Consider the following 19,655-nt stretch of genomic DNA (forward strand, 5'->3'; position numbering starts at 1 on the left):
TACATTTCAAATGTTATAGCAACAATTTTTGAAAGTACTCAAAATTTTCACAAAACTACGTATTTTCGAAAAAATACTCAAAATTTCAGTTTTTAATATATTGGTTTCAAATGATCAAGATTTATCATACATTTCGTATGTAATGTCATTTTTTTTAAATACTCCAAATATTCACAAAACCACATATTTTCGAAAAAAAATACTCCAAATTTTCAGTTATTGCAATACTTGTATCACACGATCGGGAATTTTGTGGAAGAATTGTGGAAATTTAAAGAATTTGGAAAAAATATCTACGGTCACTATCAAAACGTACACAAAATTCCCGATCGTGTGATACCAATATTGCAATAACTGATAAGTTTGAGTATTTTTTTGAAAATACGTGGTGTTGTGAAAATTTGGTGTATTTTCAAAAAAAAATGTTATTACATTGTATGATAAATCCCGATCCTTTGATACCCATATTTTGAGTTTTTTTTTTCGAAAATACGTAGTTTTGTGAAAATTTGGAGTAATAAAAAAAATATTACATTCGACATGTTTGAAAGAATCCCGATCATTTAATACCCAAATTGCAAAAAACTGAAATTTTGAGTTTTTTTTTCCCCCATATCGATCAAATCCCATAAGCTCTGTGCTTCAGTTAAGCACTGGGCAGTGGCAGCTGAACGGTGCAAAACCGAGGCAGTGCAAAACCGGGGCATGACTGTACTCGCCAACCGGGAAGGGGAGTTACGAAATTTAAAAAAAAAACTAAATAATATTGTTTTTATTTCAGATCAAATCAGATTGAACTTTGAAAAGCCTAGAATTGTATCGGATTGAATAAATTTGTCTTAAAAGATCAAATGAATCGCAAAATACAAATATTTTTGAAAGAGTAATATTTAATCTTGATAGAAGACAAATAAAGCATTTTGATATTTTTTTTATAATTGAGAGACAAGAAGTCAATTTAATAAAAAATAAAGATTTATTTTCGGTTTTAATGTGCTCAGCAATAGAATTTAAAAAATAATTCTTTCGTATGAATGCATTATTTTATTTATTTTTGTGTCCTAAAATGTCAAATTGAGCAATCGATTATTTATTTATCTTTAATTTTATTCATTTTAAAAAAGGAGTTAAGCTTCATTCGGAAAAATTGGCCTTTTTGTAGAAGCTAAACAAATTACTTTATTCAACCATTCAAGCACGATTATTTAGAAATCTTAAAATTGCGATACTTTGATAAAGCAGCGTAATGGATCTGCATATTTGCAAGTTTTTTATAATAATTTGTTATAATAATTTGAAGCACTCGAAAATCATTGAAAAAATGATTAATTACTTTGATTTGACGATTGATGTAGTTTTTATTCCGAGCTGACATATAGACTATTTTTCAATAGTTGATTTGATTAATCAATTTATTTAAAAAACACATACAATTTTTTAAAAGAATGAAAAATTGCGTTTCAAAACAGCAAAAATAAAAAATAATTAACCTAACTTAGGTTGCTTTTTATGATTCTATTGAACAAATCATACTTATTTGTTTTTTACCCAAGTTTTCTTTCTGATATAATTTTTTTTTTCCAGTTTGATGATGAAAATTGTATTAATTTAATTCCAACAAACAATACAATGTTTCAAAATTTCAATTTAATAAATGGTTCGATGAAATCCAGTAAACGATTACAGATTTGAATACATTCTCTGTGCTCTCATATACTAGGCTTGCTAAAATTCCTATCTATATAGTACAATAGAACACAGAGGCATCCAAGTTTTTAAACACCTTTTTTAGATCATTTACCGTACTGATTTCGTGTTTTTCATTTGCAAATATAAATCTTAACCCTTTTATAATTAAAAAAACTGCAACAAATAAAATCATTATCTATTTCCTAGGTATTTGTATTTTCGTAACTCTCTAACTAAATTTAAACTCAAAACTCTCTAACTAAATTAAAAAAAAAAAAAACAAAATTTCAAGCGTGTTTCATCAATTCACTTCATAGTAAAGCAAGTTATTCGTCAGAAGGAACAAACGCTTGCATGCTATAAAACCAATGACGGGGTTTCTCTTTCAAAAGCATTTCATCGCGAACAGCAAGTATGCGAAACGCTTAGAGAAACTCTTTTACGACGAACCGCTCGATTACCTGTTGCCATAAAGTGCCACAAGTTTCTCTCCACAGCACGTGGCTTTCTAGTTGAGTTTATTTAAATGTTTTATTTCAAGTAGTTTCTTTGAATCGAATGTTTCAGTTAAATTTGCTCTTAATAAATATTAAACATTTTTTTCTAAATATTCATAGAGTATTCAAACAAGCCAAATCCCTCTTCTGCAAATAAGGAGAAAAAAAAACAATCACCAGAATCAACTGCACGCTAAAGCCGGTAGTACTCACGTGGTGGGTTCGTCCAGGAAGAGCACCGGCGGATTATCGATAAGCTCGAGGGCGATTGATAGACGTTTCTTCTGGCCCCCGGACAGGTTCCCGCAGCGCGTCAGTTTGGTAAACTTGAGATGCAAAGTGTCCAGGATGTTGTCAATCTGGGGGGGAAGACCGAGAGAAACCATAAAGTGGGGTTGAAGCATCAATCTGGGTTGTTTGGGGAGGGATGGAGTTACCAGCGACTGACAGGGGTAATTGATGGGTGGACAGTGGCGTGCTAGAATTATGTTCTTGTTCTCACGCGGTCAAACCAAAAAAACTGCAATTTTAGCAAATAATAACAACTCTTTTTTTGCGAATTTTTTATCGGGTTTCGGTACCATTACTTCCCCTAGAAGGACGCCACTGTCCCAGCCACTCTCAAGCGGAAATCGCTTAAACCCAATGTCCGGTCGGGTTCTTCCTGACTCTACTCTCTTCAGCACCTTCTGCTGCAGTCCTCACTCACCAGCCTCTGCTTGTCCTCATGCTCGAGACATCGTGACGATATTTTCAAATCACACGCCATCATCATTATCTCCTGGACGGTGAAGAACGGATGCAGATTATCCTCCTGCAGGATATAGCTGCACAATTTATTGCCCCCGACGTTCCGGCCAATGTTGAGCGATCCTTTGACGCCACTCGTCCTAGCAGAAGGAAAGAACGGGAAAAATGCGGTGGAAAATTCAATTTAGACTTACACTTGTTCGTCATTGGCACCCTCCCGAATGGAAAAGGGATCTATTGGCGGATAGGCTCAAATCGTCTTACGTGTATCCGGTGAGGATGTTCAGCAGCGAGGATTTTCCGGCTCCCGAGGGTCCCATTATCGCCGTCAGCTCGCCCGAGTTGAACTTTCCCGACACGCCATTCAGGACGGTTTTCTTGTCTGGAAAGAGAAGAAAAACAAGAAAGAAATGAAGATCCGTTCGACAAATCCCATCGAGTCTGATTGATTTATCGACTTGAGATTTTTTTTTGTGCTTAGCCTCAATGTGTTTAATTTCATCTACCATCAAAAGCTCTTTAAAATTATTCTAATGTATAACCATTTTGAGGGTCTTGTTCTGTTACGATTATCAATACAACAAATTCCCATATCACGATGATAATTCACAAAGCAAACCCATTCATTCAAACAACACCACCCACACACGATCCCAATCCGACTAAAGTGACACGCAACTGTCATTCAAATTAGGCGCCTTGTGGCGTGTGGCACTTTCACTTGACTCAAGTCACGTACGTCAAGTGACGACCACTTGCTAAACGGCGCGGGTGATAATAACACCGGCTAAACGGCTTAGAACAAAGCAAAGCAAAGCGCGTCCGCGATAATGCCTCGTCACTTACACGCCCACGTCGTAGTCGTCGCACGAGAATTTGCATTCAATTTGAATAATTGATGTGCGACGAAATTATTTCAACAGCTGGCAACAACAATGGTGTGAACATTTCACACAATTTGGCTTTTTGTTTATCAGAATATATGATATTTTGGGACGTAATAAATAAAGTCAAGAAACAGTAACTTCTTAAACAATATACAAATTTAACTTATTTAATAACACAATTCGACATTTTTGATGTTGATGTCAGTAAACGCTTCTGTTTCGCCAAGGTATGATAGATTTGGTCTCCCTGAACATGCTCCAATAAATAAATAAATAAAATTGTAGATTTCGGGTATAATCCGTATATAATACCTTGACGAAACTAAAGCGTATGATGACATCAAATTGAAAAATGTCGATTTGTCTAATAATCTTATGAAGAAAATATAGGAACTATTAATTATCATATGATTTTTTTGTTAATTGTAAAGTTTGTAAAAATATGTACGCCTCTTGAGCACTATACCCATTTTGTGATGGAACCTTGCACTACGTTTTGTTTAGAAAATCATGCCGAACATTTTGTCACAAAAAGCTCATGAAAAGATAATTTCTATAAAAAGGTCCATAACAAATACTTTAAAAATGCAATAAACCTTTTCAAAAAGGTTAGTACTACCTTTCGAAATTTCAATGAAAATTATGTTATTTGTTGTTATGATTGGGGGATCCAATCCAAAAAAGTCATCCTTAATCGATTCAAAGAATAATTTTTGGAGTTTTTTTTAAGGTCCAATAAACCAAATTTTTAGTTTTTGCTTTTTGGATGTTTTTCAATACCCCTGACTCAAGGCGGTTTCAAAAAACATCCAAAAAGCAAAAACTGGAAATTTGGTTTATTGGACCTTTAAAAAAACTAAATTTTAATTGAATGTAAAGCTGAAGTTTAACTTGGTTTGCACATGGTTTTAGGCTCAACTGTATGTGTTAACAAAAATCCGTAATAACTTTTCAAAAGAGCGAAACCTTGCTTGTAAACAAGCAGTATATCCCACTTGCTCTTGTGACAGTGCACGTTGAGTGTGAGTGGGATAGGCTGCTTGCTTACATCTAAGCACACAAATTGTAACAATTAAAAAGATTTTATCTTACGTTACATGAATAAATAAATAAATAAATAAATAAGGTTTTTGTTAGTTACGGGCAAAAGTAACTTTCTTTCCATTTTCATCTAAAATTTGAAATTTAAAATAAAAGTGTTTGCAGCAAATCTTCTAACCATAGTCAATAAATCAACTCTAAGATTTCAAAAAGACGTAATATTGAATATTTGAACTTTTTAAAAAGTAAGTCCAGACTCCAAAATTTAGAAATAAATTAAATGATCAGAAAATTTCTCAAATGTTTCATTTTCAACATTGAAAAAAGAAACCTTCAAAGAACCATTAGTTATTGAGATAAAAGGGACCTGTTAGGATGAGACATAAAAACCATCAATTTTCTTGTATCGTTCTCTTTTATCTGATGTTTTCAGGTCCAATCATTAATGTCTCTAAGGTAAATTTATTAGAAATTTTCAGAACTCTTCGAACAAAATATTTTTAAGAATGAACAATCATGGCCACTATTTTAAATATTCGAAAAAAGGGGTTTTTTCAGTTGAAAATTGAACTTTAAGTGGCTTTATCTTGGAAACGGCGTACTTTACCAAAAATCTGAAAAGTACTTTTCGATTGCAAATTTAATTAAAAAAAACTGAAGTCAAAAATAGTTTTGGCTAAAATTTCTATATTTTCCAAAAAAAAACACACCTACTTCACATCACTTTTTCTAAAATATATCTAAAAAATTCAATAATAACAAATTACGGATTTTGGTCAATTAATTTTTTGTAAAAAGTTTAAATTTAAAAATTGGATTTTTTTCCATGTACATTTTTTTTCAGAATAATCCTCATTAATACCAAGTACAACTTTACCAAAGACACCAAATCAATCAGAAAATTCCTCCAAAAGTTACAGATTTTCCATTTTTGTATGAACAGTTGCCAAAATTGTATGGAAACTTGTATGAGTGAACCGATGACACAAAATGGCTTCTTTAAACATAGGGAAGGACGCCACAAAGATTGAGCCAAATTAAAATATACAAAAAAAAAAATGGTCGAAATTGGCCGATTTCGTAGAGAATTGCTCAGGAATATCTTTTGGTGAATAGAATGAATCCGTCAAATTATCAAATAAACTTAATTTTTTAGATAATAATTTTAAAAACTCTCAAGTTAGGAATTAAATATTTATTTACAAATATTGTTCAAACTAAGGGAAAAAAAATCTTCGCTTTGCAAAAAAATATTTGTTGATAATCTCTTTCTGAAGCTATTTACACTTTAAAAAAAATTGTACCGTTTTTCGGTTTCTACGCCAAAAAAGCGTATTAAAAGTCATTTTTGTCGTACCGATGTGATTAATGCAGTAAACTAGTGTTATTCGTCATTTATATTTTTTTTTTATTATAGAGATTTTACACCATTGTGCATTCGTCTCTTCAAGGTGGATAGTAGAAGAGGAAAGTTTACAAAGTTTTTGGTCACTTGTCTGGCTATATTTCAATAATTGATACCATGCCTTTTTTCTAACGATTTCTGTCTTAGTTTCAAATATTTACGGGCAAATTTGGATCTTAAATTATCAAGTTCTTTCCTTTAGCTTCGTCCTCTTCCTTGGAAGATTTAACCGTTAACTCATAACACTTATTGTAATAATATTTTGCTTGTATGGCATCTTCGTCTTCTTCATCTGTTGTTTCTTCTTTAGCCATCTCTCTTCGTTTTGTTCTTAAGTCGTAATCCGCGTCCAAATATGCTTGCAAGCGCTTCCGGGATTTGCGAGCGTGCTTAGAAAGCACGGTCTCGAATCCATCGTTAGATTCTTCGGCAATTTCACTTGTTTCCATTGCATTTTGGTCTGGTTTACTGTTGTTGCTTTTTCTGCTGCTGCTGCTGCTTGGCTCAGGTTCAGTCGGTGGTGTACTGCTTTTTTGGTTCACCTTTTTACTCGAATCCCCACTTTTTTTTGTTCTTTGCTTTGAGTTTGCAAAGCGATTTTTTGCCTATAATCGTCACTGCTGCAGCAGCGTTGTTTACAGTGATTGATTTCGGCGTTGGCTGTTTCAGCAACATCCGCAGGGTCCGAACTCCATTTGGGATCCCTGGGAAGAAGTTAATCCAGCGGTCGTTGGTGATGGTTAAAATTTCGCCGTATTTACTCATCACTTTGACTACGTCATCATTGCTTATGCCTAGAGGTAGGTCAAGCACACGAACTTCCGTAGCGTTGTCGTCCAGGTAAATCGGGATTTTGCAACCCTGATATACCAGAGGTTTGTCGATGATGGACGAGGCCATTGCTGAATCGGCGAACTGCAGCACGGCTATTCTTCTTCTATTGCATAATTGCAATGCTCGCAAGTTTTCTTGGTTTATTTGAAGGTCTGCGAGAAGTTTTTTTACAAGCTTTGGGCTTGGTTGGTTTTGAAGTTGACAAAAATCCAGAACCACACTGTTTTTGTCTACGGTTTTGAAAAAGCGGCGACGCGCCCACAAACTGCGGACTGGTGTTGAGAATGCGACTTGTATTGTCGGCGGTTACTTTGCAACTGTCGTCATTTATATGATCAAACTGCATAAAAATGTTAAATAGCTGAATTGAATGTACGTAAATCACTCAACATCTACCAAAAGACCGAATTCGGATGGTCCAATGCATTCAATTTATTGTTTTGATCTGGAGGGCATTTATTCTGATAGTAATTATCGGAGTTTTAAGTAACGTGCAAAGACACATAAATCAAATTTAACAAAACTAACAGATTTATTTTTAAGGCAAACGCATATTGGTGACTGTTCAGTTTAATGTTCGTCTCTCGACGGGGTCCAATAATAAAGAAATGAAAATCTATGAGTGGTCTAATACTAATTATTAAAATTTGGAAAGAATTATTATGTAATGTTTAGAACGTGTGGCTTAAGCTAATGTTTTCTCACGACTCGTCATCAGAAGATCTGCTGTTTTTTATGTTTTGCTTGATTCTTAGTCGATTGTATTAAACTAAGGCTACCAACTCTTGCTGAGCAAAAATCCGTACACTTTGCCGATATGACAGCATGGTTTAACAAAAACTGTCAAGGAATTATTCCTGTGGTCTTCCACATACATGATTTTGGTATGATTTCATGGTATTTTACCATCTATTACTGGGCAACCAAGAGCACATTTCGGTCGCTGGTATTTGCACAAGAAATACCAAAATTTGGTATTTTCATGATCCATATGCAACAGCCAAATCTACTCACCTGATGATTCCATGTTGTTCTTAGTGATATTCTTCACCACATCGAATGCATTTGTCATTGACAGGCCGTGCTTGAAGTTCTTGAAGATTCTAAAAAATAACAAGATTGAAAAAAGTGTTATTAAAATGAAACTAGATTGAAATTCATTAAAATTCAATAATCTGTCGATTTACTCGTTTTTCAAAGTATTTGGTTATCCCAACTTAGAGAAATTTAAACGTTTTTTTTTTAAATCTTAGTGGGTATATAAAAAAAAAATTAAAATAAGCTTTAACATTTTTGGGTTTCAAGTCATTTTAGCGCAAAATTATTTATCTCATCAAAATTTAAAAAAAAAATCCCATAGTTTCAGAGGAATTTTATGAAACCTTTAAATACCAAAATGATACCAAATTGTGGCATCCTGACTAAAAAAAATTTCCACAATTTCAAGTCATTTCTTTAGGGGTTATATCAAAAATGTTTAAAATCAAGTTTGAAATTTCCGGTTTTCAATGAAAGCATTCGCTTTGAGACATCAATTTAGCGCAAAATTAATTATTTTGTCAAAATTGGTCAAAATTTTCTCATAGTTTCAGAGGAATTTGATAAAACACTGTAATACCAAAAGAATACCAAAATGTGCCATCCTGACTTAGAAAATTTTCCACAATTTCAAGTCATTTCTTTAGGGAATATATCAAAAATGTTTAAAATCAAGTTTGAAATTTCTCGTTTTCAATGAAAGCATCCGCTTTGAGACATCATTTTAGTGCAAAATTAATTATTTTGTCAAAATTGGTCAAAATTTTCTCATATTACCAGAGGAATTTGACAAAACACTGTAATACCAAAAGAATACCAAAATGTGGTTTTCGACCATTGACAAATTCTGCAATTTTGCAATATCAAAACAATACCATAAATTGGTATGATAGCACATTTTGCTCTTGCATAATCATTAAGACAAATTTTAAAGTGTCCATGAATACCAAAATTTGGTATTGATACCAGAGAAAGGTATTATTACGCATTTCCCTTGTTATTTACCCATGCTCGGGTAGTTGGAAGCCTTATATTAAACAAAGATGTTCGTATTGAATTGAATTGAATGAGTGAATATCAATTTTCAGGTGGACTTTGGTTTGCAGTAGCATAGATTTTTAGCCTTAGTCCAAGAGTTTCGCTCAAAATATTTCTATAGCATACTCAAACTATTGAAACAATACTATAAGCCAGGTACTTCCCGACAAAGTTCTCTTGAGCCGTTTCCGTTGCGGTCGATCACCGACTTTGTGGCAGCGCCGCCGTGTGGCTTGAACCGGTTATGCAACCTGTCTAGTCGTCACCGTGATGTGATGCTCAACCAGTAATTGCTGTCTAATACCACCTGTACAAATCATCCCCACAGTACAGAGTTGTCCGCGTCTATCAGTCCAATGAATCTTGAAAACTAGAAGCTTACGCAACCTGCAAGTAATATAGAGGGGTGTTTTATCTATTCGGGACCGGCTATTGTAAGGTAGAATTTCGCGCTGCCAAGTAGAACATGCAAGGGGATAATATTAATATTCATTTTATACCTTATAACAATTTCATCATTTCAGATAATCTGACAGCTGGTTGAAAGGTCCACTCTTCGTGTTTCATCTAGAATCTAGATTGATTTAATTCAATTTGATGAAATTCACTTGCGTCTGAACCATTCGAGCCAAAAGATCACCACTAATTTCGTGTCACTAGTACTATGACTAATTACCCATATGAATATTGAAACAGATCCACGTGTTTGGTGTACGTGCGGGAAGTGGCAACCTCATCTCAACGCTCATCATCCTGGACAGGTTTTTGCAACTTTGCATAGAAACCTCAACCCCATGCGCCACCGGGAATAATTACGAAATGATAAATGTGAGCACTTTTTTTGTACACGTTTCCTTATTTATTATTTACACTCCTCAGCTGTTTAATTAAGTGCCTGTTTTGTGATGGAATGCTGTCGCACTAAATGAGCTCTAAATAGACTTTAGTACCGAACCCTAGAACAGCCCAGGCTCCACAAAGATTTATCACTTTCAATCTGTTTTAAATTTAACGTAACACAGGTGAGCTCGCTAAATTGCAGGTTCTTCCAATATAAAGCGTGGAAAGGTACCGCAACCGGTTGTATTAGAATAATCGAGCCCGATAATCGGCTGCACTTTCAAGGGCACAATTCTGGCCCATTGACTAGCAATACCGTTATCGGTGCATATATGTAGTTGCAATTAACAAAGGTCATCTGGCACGTTAATACGCCTACGCTTACGCAGGGCAATGAATTGCTTTCATTATGGTAGAATTGGCCTGACCAGTTTAGAAGGTCGAATCAGACATTAATTAAATTAATTTGTTTAGATCAATAAATCATACAAGTTTTAGTGTAATTTTATTAAATTTTATTCGTTTAATCTATTTTAATCCATTTAATAACACTAATTGGATAATTCATTCGTTAAAAAAAGATTTTTCGTAGTTTTAATGTTTTGCAATCAAATTTAAATCTAGAAGAAGGGGGATACATTTAATCGAGATAAAATTTGTAATTCGCAAAAGTAACAACTCTTTCCACAGGTAAACCTAATCAATCAAAGCAGAAAGCAATCAATTTAAAGAAAAAAAAAACAAATAAAAACTACCCTTTCTGTAAGTCATTCAAGACTTGAATTCCATATTTTTTTTAAATCTAAAGAAGATTTAACATTGTAATACTCAAGGGGTAAGAATAGGATAAAATGTTGTTTTACGGTTTTTGCACTATCTCAAAATCTTACCAACATGTTGACAAATCCATTCAATTTGACAGCTATTGAAAGTTGCGGTATATTTTTGCTCGAAAAAAGTCGTCTCAAAAAAGTACTTTTTGCAATACGGAGCCAAAGGAATATTTTTTCTCCAAGCTCCATACAATTTTTATTTGCAATTTAAAAAAAAACACGTTGACAGAGTTTTTCAACAAGGAAAAATGTGTTGGCGTAGCCTGTGAATTTTTAAAATAGTTTATTCTGTATATTTTTTCCTATCACCTAGTCTAGTTGTTTTTTTTTCCAAAATCGGAAATAGTGAGTCTGAAACAGATTCTCATTAAATACTATTATTATTTACTGTCCTATACACATTCCGGAAAAAAAACAAAGACTTTATTTGAAGCTGCCTACAAGAAGTTTATTAAAGTATAGCGTTGCAAAAGGGTAATACTTATTTTTTTTAGCATTTTTGGAATGTCAGAATTCAATATATTTTTTTTTAAATATTGTTATCCGAAAGTTTGAAAAAAATCACACAGGTTCATTTTTGACATTGACATTGACAATCGAATCATTAGTAGCCAAAATATTTCAGACTCAAGATTAAAGCTAACTAGAAAACACTTAAAAATTTTTTTTTGTCTTTGCAATGCTCAATTTAACCCTTTCAATCCGGAATTTTTTTAAACATATTTTTTTACCTGATAATGGGGAAATGATTACAAGGATCATACAAAAATTATAGGCCAGTTTTCATTTTTTTAATTGTTGGGGCTGAAAGGGATTAGCAAATATAAGTAAAAGCTTGAAAAAATCCAGAGCATTTTCTCAGCTATTTGATAAAATATATTCGAGAATTGACAAACTTGGACACTATTTTTTGCTTATAACGTCATGATTCGAACACAGCAAAAAATCCGATGATAAAATCGCATGCAAAAGCATGCACATCACCTTCGTCAAAATAAACACTTCATATTACTCACTGTATGTACCATTTTTGCAAACACAAAAAAAGTTGCAACCGACGGGATTCAAACCCAGCACCAACAGTAAGGACTGGCGCCTTAGCCCACTCGGCCATCAGACCGATGAAAAGTTGAAAGGATAAAGGGATATATGAGCTTGACATTTCGGTCAAGTAGGTTTCCCATACTGATGGGCTACTTATTTCAGGGTGTAAAATTACATAAAATTGCATAAAATAATGCAATATTTATTTTACACCCAGGCCTTTTACACGCAGCTGGATTACTACTTTTTTAGCTGTGAAGTCAGTCAGTCACTTAGTACTAATTTTTATTATAGTTGGCAAAAAATCGTGTAATATGTTGGAAATGTAGAAATATTATCAGGATGTAGTATAAACAATCAATTTCAAAAGAATACATGCCAAATATTTGTTTTCTCACCAGTTTTCCTCAGAATTTTAAAATTTAAATGACTTGTTGTGCTTCGATTCCCGGACACTGCTAAAAGCTGAAATCCGGACACTTTTGCTTCGAATTCCGGACACTCGATTTTTCTTATGAATCGCTCAAATTTTGAAGGAAATTTTAGGTAATTGCATTCTTTAGGTCTCAAATAAGCTGTATATATCAAAACATTCGATATTTTGTATAACAATTTGCTTTAATTTAATGATATATTTCAGTGAAATGTTTTATTTTTTTGGTAAACTCAGATTTTTCATTTTATTTATTTGATTTGGCATTGAATATAGCGTCCAAACAAATTTGAAATAAAAGTTAATGTTAGAATTCATCAAGTTTTGACCAAAATAATTGATAAAACAAGATGAGGTGTCCGGGTTTCGAACCATCCGGGAATTCAAATTATGACGTTATTTAGTATACAAAGTCAGGGTTTTTGACATAAAATTATACCTCCGTGGGAAAAATTGTTCAAACTTCTCTATGGTTCCAAAGTTTAGTTTTGTCCATTATATCATAAAATAATAAAATAAAATAATATTTCATTTAATTTATTTTGTTGTTTAAGGATTAGACACTATTCTAAGCAGAGATGTGGACTACCTTTCAATAGCTGATGAATTCAAAGTCCTCCAAAAAATGTTAGTCAAATAAATAAATAAATACAAATAAATTTATTTCCAGTTTTCAGTTGGTATTCTATACGAAGTTTGGCTTTGCGCAGATCAAGGTGTCAAACAAATAATCGAAAAGTCAAGCAAAACATTGTAAAAGGACCAATGTCGAAGTGTTAACAAAGAGTCTATCCTGCTCACGTCAGTGGATGTTTACATTAGGAACGAGCTGGATAGACTCTTTGTTTACACTTCGACATTGGCCCAATTACATTGTTATGCTTGAAGTGTTCAAGTTGTTGAAAGTGTCACGGATACATGTAAATTGAGTGATTTCTGTTGAATTTCTAAAAGGTTTTCACCAAGTTTACACCACAATGCATGTGCAAAATGACAAAACGATACGAGATCTGTCCGGAAAATTCGCGGATATTCCAAAGAATTTCGTCGAGATGCGGTGTGCATCGAGTGTCACTGAGACACTGTTTTTTTTTTTTGAAATTAAATATGTCTTTATTGAACTTTCTTATAATAATTACATTTCATTTACATTCTAAGTGGTATGGCTACATGCTCTTCATCTTTGTTATATTTTTCGTTTTCTTATTAACTGTTCACATTCATTTATTTACTTCAAATTGTTTTACATTTTTGCATTGAATCGAATACATTTGGGTAAAAAAGAAAAAAAAATCACTTTAACAACTAATCCTAACTTAAAACTAAAAAAGTAAATTCATTGAAACATTCAATATCATTAGAACGAGTAAACTACGAACTGTATTTTAAGATAAATCCTCCAAGCGTTCTTACTTGTTCCGCACGAGTTTTGCAACCACGCAGTGTTGTTGTCATCTCGATGAAAATGTTCAGAATTTTTTGTGGTGAAAACAGGTCACTACTGCCTTCATCCGTTGATGCTGGTTGGTTTTCCCTCGGTTGCTGACTGAAACCAGGAGGTGTTGTATTCTCTGCAACTTTTTGCCGCTGATACAACGGCAATGGCTGCAGATTTGGAACCACTCGAACAGATCCCGCTCCAGGTGACGCCAAAGCAGGAAAATCCACGTCCGTGAAAGTTGGTGGTGTTTTGCGACGATTTGGTTGGTGCCTCGTCGTCGCTTGCTGCCGAATTTTCACAAACTCTGCACGTTTTGGGCAGCTTCGATTCTTGGTCGAATGGTCGCCGCCGCAATTGAAGCATTTCGCTTCGATGTTCTCGTTGATTGTTTCGCATGCTTGAGTTTTGTGCTCACCTCCGCAGGTTGCACAACGACTCTTGATGAAACAGTTCCTTCCACCATGTCCAAACTGCAAGCAGTTCGAACATTGCGTCACGTCACGGTGCACTGGACGATAACGTTCCCAAGTCACGATGATGTTGAAAATTGCCCGAACTGCTTTCAGCTCAGACGGCGTTGTCGATCCTTTCTCGAGATGAACCAGGTACAGTTGATCACGATACTTGATGTCCTTGTTGTGTCTCGTCATCTTGAAGACTTCGATCACGTTCAACTTAAGAGTTTTGAGCTCTTCTTTCAGCACACTCACATCCATGTCGTACAGGCCTCGGAGGACCTGTTTCATGGGGCGTTTACCTGGATCGTCATGGCTGTAGTATTCAATCTTGGTGTTGTTCAGGAAATCCCGAACGTAGTTGTAATCCTTTCTGGTAGGTACCAGAATTTTGAGTCCATCAGCACACAAGCGAATGGAAGCTCGTAAAGCACCAGATTTGATAAACCCGGTCAGCCACTTTCGCACCGAATCCGATGACGATGTTTTTACAAAAATGGGTGGCAACTTTTCCCGTCGTTCAAATTCTTCCTTCTCGCTCACGTCCACAGGGAGGGTAGCAAACTGGTTTCCAGACGAATTTTGAGCGTCCTTGCTCAAACTGCCTGGCTTTGCAGGTAGCGCTTCGGCATTCTTTAGCTTCTTCAAATCTGCCGATCCTGCTGGTGAGGACCGCCTCTTTTTCTTGCCGTGAGGCATTTTAGCACTTTTTAAGCACTTTTTTGGTTTGTGAGGGACGCACGTCTGACTCGCTTCTCTGCTGATCGCAGACTGAACTGTGACACTGTGGTTTGATGCCTCAGGATGTTTTAAAACGCTGATGGTAGAGCACAGTCATTTACTGGATCTATTGATAAACTTTTTATTAAATTATGTAATCAGAAATATCGACACACACTTTTATAGATATTTGCTCGAATCTTCATAAGAATTTTACAATTTCCTTTAATTTTTTGGATTGAGTCAAATAGCTAGGCAAACCTATGCCACATGTTTTCTTTTCTTCCTTTTTTTGAGAATAAATTCATAGCAATTAAACTCTGAATTAATTATTTTCATTCCCAGGAATCTGTCGATAAGAGCTTGTTCAGGGAATTTGTGTTGGCAAATCAACAGGAAAAAAAGGTGCAGGTGGTTATGTTACACATGACCAGTATGACAAAGAACTTTGCTAGATGATTGTTGAAATTTTCGATTAGAACGTCCGATCCAAATTTCCCCATGATTCCCTTATAATTACACAAGACAACTCTTTGGTGGTCTATTTCGTGGCTCTGAAACAGGCTGTTTGATTTGTAAAGTTTTAAGACATAATATCAACGTCCTTTCGAACCAAGGGGATGAAAATTGCAAGTGGAGCTGAACTGCCCTATTCAGGGCTCTAATTGATTACGAAATAGTTATTCTAAATTTCCAGAAACAGATTTCAGAAGTTTAACAGTCATTTTTCCCCAACGCTTATGGTTCGGCAAATGTCCCCCCATCGGAACATCCCCGGGGCCTCCGGCCACTTCGGAGTGTGGCCACTACTGCCGAAATTTCAAATTTTCATGTCCAGTATCAAAATCCATAAAGTTTGATTCCCATATTGTACCAACTCTAATGGTTCCGCAAATGTCCCCCCATTGGAACATCCCCGGGGCCTCCGGCCACTCCAGGTGGTGGCCACTACTGCCAAAATATCAAATTTCATGTCCAGTATCAAAAACCCTAAAGTTTGATACCCATATTGCCCCAACTCTAATGGTTCCGCAAATGTCCCCCCATTCGAACATCCGCGGGGCCTTCGGCTACTCCGTATTGTGGCCACTACTGCCGAAATGTCAAATTTCATGTTCACTATCAAAAACCTTATAGTTTGATACCCATATTGCCCCAACTCTAATGGTTCCGCAAATGTCCCCCCATTCGAACATCCGCGGGGCCTTCGGCTACTCCGTATTGTGGCCACTACTGCCGAAATGTCAAATTCCATATCCAGTATCAAAAACCCTAAAGTTTGATACCCATATTGCCCCAACTCTTATGGTTCAGCAAATGTCCCCCCATCGGAACATCCACGGGGCCCTCCGGATTGTGGCCACTACTGCTGAAATGTCAAATTTCATGTTCAGTATCAAAACCCTTAAAGTTTGATACCCATATTGCCCCAACTCTTATGGTTCGGCAAATGTCCCCTATCGGAACATCCCCGGGGCCTCCGGCCACTCCAGGTGGTGGCCACTACTGCCAAAATGTCAAATTTCATATCCAGTATCAAAAACTCTAAAGTTTGATACCCATATTGCCCCAACTCTTATGGTTCCGCAAATGTCTCCCCATCGGAACATCCCCGGGGCCTCCAGCCACTCCAGGTGGTGGCCACTACTGCCGAAATGTCAAATTTCATATCCAGTATCAAAAACCCTAAATTTTGATACCCATATTGCCCCAACTCTTATGGTTCGGCAAATGTCCCCCCATCGGAACATCCGCGGGGCCCTCCGGATTGTGGCCACTACTGCTGAAATGTCAAATTTCATGTCCAGTATCAAAACCCCTAAAGTTTGATACCCATATTGCCCCAACTCTTATGGTTCGGGAAAAGTCCCCCTATCGGAACACCCACCGGGGACTCCGGCCACTCCAAGTGGTGGCCAATTCCAATTCCCGCTTATGCCGGCTGGCATGTCTTGGCATGTCCATGCCTCCAGGCTATCTGCTCCCGGGCCTCCAGGCCGTCTGCAAACGGGCCACCAAGCCATCTGCTCCTGATGTGTTCTCGTCGACGGCCAGCAACAGACTGAATTTTCGGGACCGACCGAGCCGAGTTTTGTTAATTTAGATCGGGGACGTATGCCCCGCCTTTTTGCACCCATTCTCCTATACCTCCTTATTCGCTTGTTGCCCGTCGACGATCCGAAAATTATGAGGTAGAGTGGGGGTGATTTTAGATACATCAATCTCACGTCTCTCGATTGACTGATTGGGAAACGTTTGTTCAACCAACCAGCGTGCACCAAAAAGAGGGGAAATTTGCCGAGAGGGGAATTCGTCACGTAACGTTTTCGCTTTGCGAAAATTTTGGATTGACACCCCGTATAGAAACCTTAGGACAAAGTTCTTTGTCAAAATTCTTACAAAAATGAAGAGTAGTGAATTGTGACCACAGAGCACTATGGCAACGAGTTAAGCTTAATCTGCACAGCTGGGGCGGTGGGGGTGACACAAAAAAATTTCTCGTTTACGTTTAGGATATGTTGCAACAACCACGTGGTGCGGCTGTCATCGCGGCATGCTTCTAAGCGCAGCAACCGTTGGAAACCCGGTCGTTCAACCGGTTCCTGGCCGTTGACGTTCACTTTGAAAGATGGAAATTGTGGTTTGGAAAGATTTGCGAGCTGGTGGAACCAAAACGTACCCTGCCGATTGAAAAAGCATTAAGAACCATGATAAATTCATAGAAAACTCGTGTCTTTGCCAAAAGCTGAAATGGAAACCCGTGCACGACATGTTCTTTTCGGCGCGAGCACATCAGCTGTGGTAGTGGCGAACGGAACGGAACGGACCGGAATGGCATTGGCTTCGTGACCTGCTTGCAGAGTTTCCAACTGCGATGATGTTGCAATGGTTACCTCGTTGGCAGTTCCAGTGACCAGGCGCAGGCCTGTCACGTGTGTGTCCACAACGCTATTAGGATTAGATGGACACCTGGACACGAAATTGGCTGTGTAAAAACTTTTCGTACGAAAAACGTAATGTCAATCTGGTTTTCGATGAATTTTTAAGTAGTGAAACTGTTCATTAATTTCCTACACTTTTCCAACAAACAAGAAATCTATAAAATTTAGCATGATGTAATTAAATTGCCATCACTATTATGAATCACCCTGAGCAAGGTCCAAGAAGTTCTAGGATGCATCTTTCCAGTGCCGATAGCCGCCCGGCTCGTCTCCTCAATCAACGGCACACGCTTATGCAAGTGCAACAGTTCACGTTCACGAGTAGGTGCTAGAATGCTGCATAAATTTTATTGTGCCAAAGTGGTACTTTACCCGACGCCTCGTGGATTAGCATCCCGCTTCCAGAGGAGAGCATATCCTTCCGTAATCAACCATGGCCTGGCCGCTCTCTGTATACGTTCCTGAGAAGTGCACCGGCAGGGAAAATTCTGCATCCGGATAAGTTCCAGCTCGCAGCAGCTATAGTAACGTGTCTTGTTTCAACACACTCGAGCAAAAACACTTCAGTACTGCCGACGAATCAGCTCTACATCAGCACTATGAGGGCGGGTGTCAGTGTGAAACTAGTCGGCAGCATCCCAGTGCAGTGGCTAAAGTGTTTGACCAGGGTTGAAGGATGCTCCAACTTGATCAACTCGAGTGCTCAATTAGATGCTAATCGTCCGAAAGGCAGTGGAATCAGGAAAATTTGCAAACAAATTTTGAGTGGAGACAATTCGTGAATACTAATATTCTCTTACTAGTATGATCCTTTAGGGAGGAATCGAAAATTGATTTTTTCAGCTGCACATATTTTGGGCCCCTTTTAGGGTCCAAAACAACCTCCCAAGATTTGGGAGCGATTAGTAAAGCCCATAATTAGCGCAAAGCGAATGAAATTTTTATGAAAACTACACACTCAGATTTTTATGCCGAACTTCGGCAGAATTCTGCCGAAATCAGAACAACTTATCGCTCGGCAGAAATATATGCCGAATCTCGGCAAAATGTGAGTCATTGTACCGATTACTCAGTGAAAAATGACAGTTAATTTGCCGAAGTTCGGCTTTTTTCTGCCGAAGAAATCAGTTGTTCTGTTTTCGGCAGAATTCTGCCGAGCTCGAAAACCAAAAATGAGTGTGTACTATTAGAAAACATGCATTTTCACATTTCAAAATTTACAAAATTCATGTTTTATTTTTTATGAAACTAACACCGTAGAAGAATAGCCCTGGATGTCCTGAACAACTCTCCCGAAGACAGTATGATTCTAAATTGCTTCTAACAAAAGTTACAGAGCGTTGAAGAGAGACATTTCGAAATACTCGGTATAAATCATACTTTTTGCCAACACTGCCAAGTCAAGCGGAAACATTCGAATACTATAATATATTTAAGGAATTGGGGTGCAATTTAACTAAATAATGTCTTCTGAACATTTTTCCATAACCATTTTACGTTAGGTTCATCACAATATAAGAACAATCATGTTTGTTTTGTATTTCATGGTTTCTTTGGCAATGTTGGCAGAAAATAATCAGTTTCACTGATTATTTCAATACTCTACTTTTGAAAACTCCGTATCTTTTTTGTGACGCACTTTAGCACCATACTGTCTTCGGAAGAGTTGTTCAGGATATTCAGGGCTATACTTTTACGGTGTTAGTTTCATAAAAGAATAAACCTTGAATTTTATAAATTCAAAGATTTGGAAATGCATGTTATCTCA

General features: G+C 36.6%; 1 protein-coding gene across 1 annotated transcript in view; it reads right to left on the reverse strand.

Annotated features, from left to right (window-relative positions):
- LOC6032427 (ATP-binding cassette sub-family G member 1) overlaps positions 1 to 19,655 on the reverse strand; it is a 78,073-nt gene that overhangs the window by 13,054 nt on the left and 45,364 nt on the right. The window contains exons 3-5 of the mRNA XM_038254336.1: positions 3,201 to 3,318; positions 2,896 to 3,076; positions 2,400 to 2,545 (exon numbers count right to left, since the gene is read on the reverse strand). Of these exons, the coding sequence (XP_038110264.1) occupies positions 2,400 to 2,545; positions 2,896 to 3,076; positions 3,201 to 3,318 (445 nt within the window). The remainder of the gene's footprint in view (positions 1 to 2,399; positions 2,546 to 2,895; positions 3,077 to 3,200; positions 3,319 to 19,655) is intronic.

Source organism: Culex quinquefasciatus, chromosome 2, assembly GCF_015732765.1.
Source record: "Culex quinquefasciatus strain JHB chromosome 2, VPISU_Cqui_1.0_pri_paternal, whole genome shotgun sequence".
Taxonomy (NCBI): Eukaryota; Metazoa; Arthropoda; class Insecta; order Diptera; family Culicidae; genus Culex; species Culex quinquefasciatus.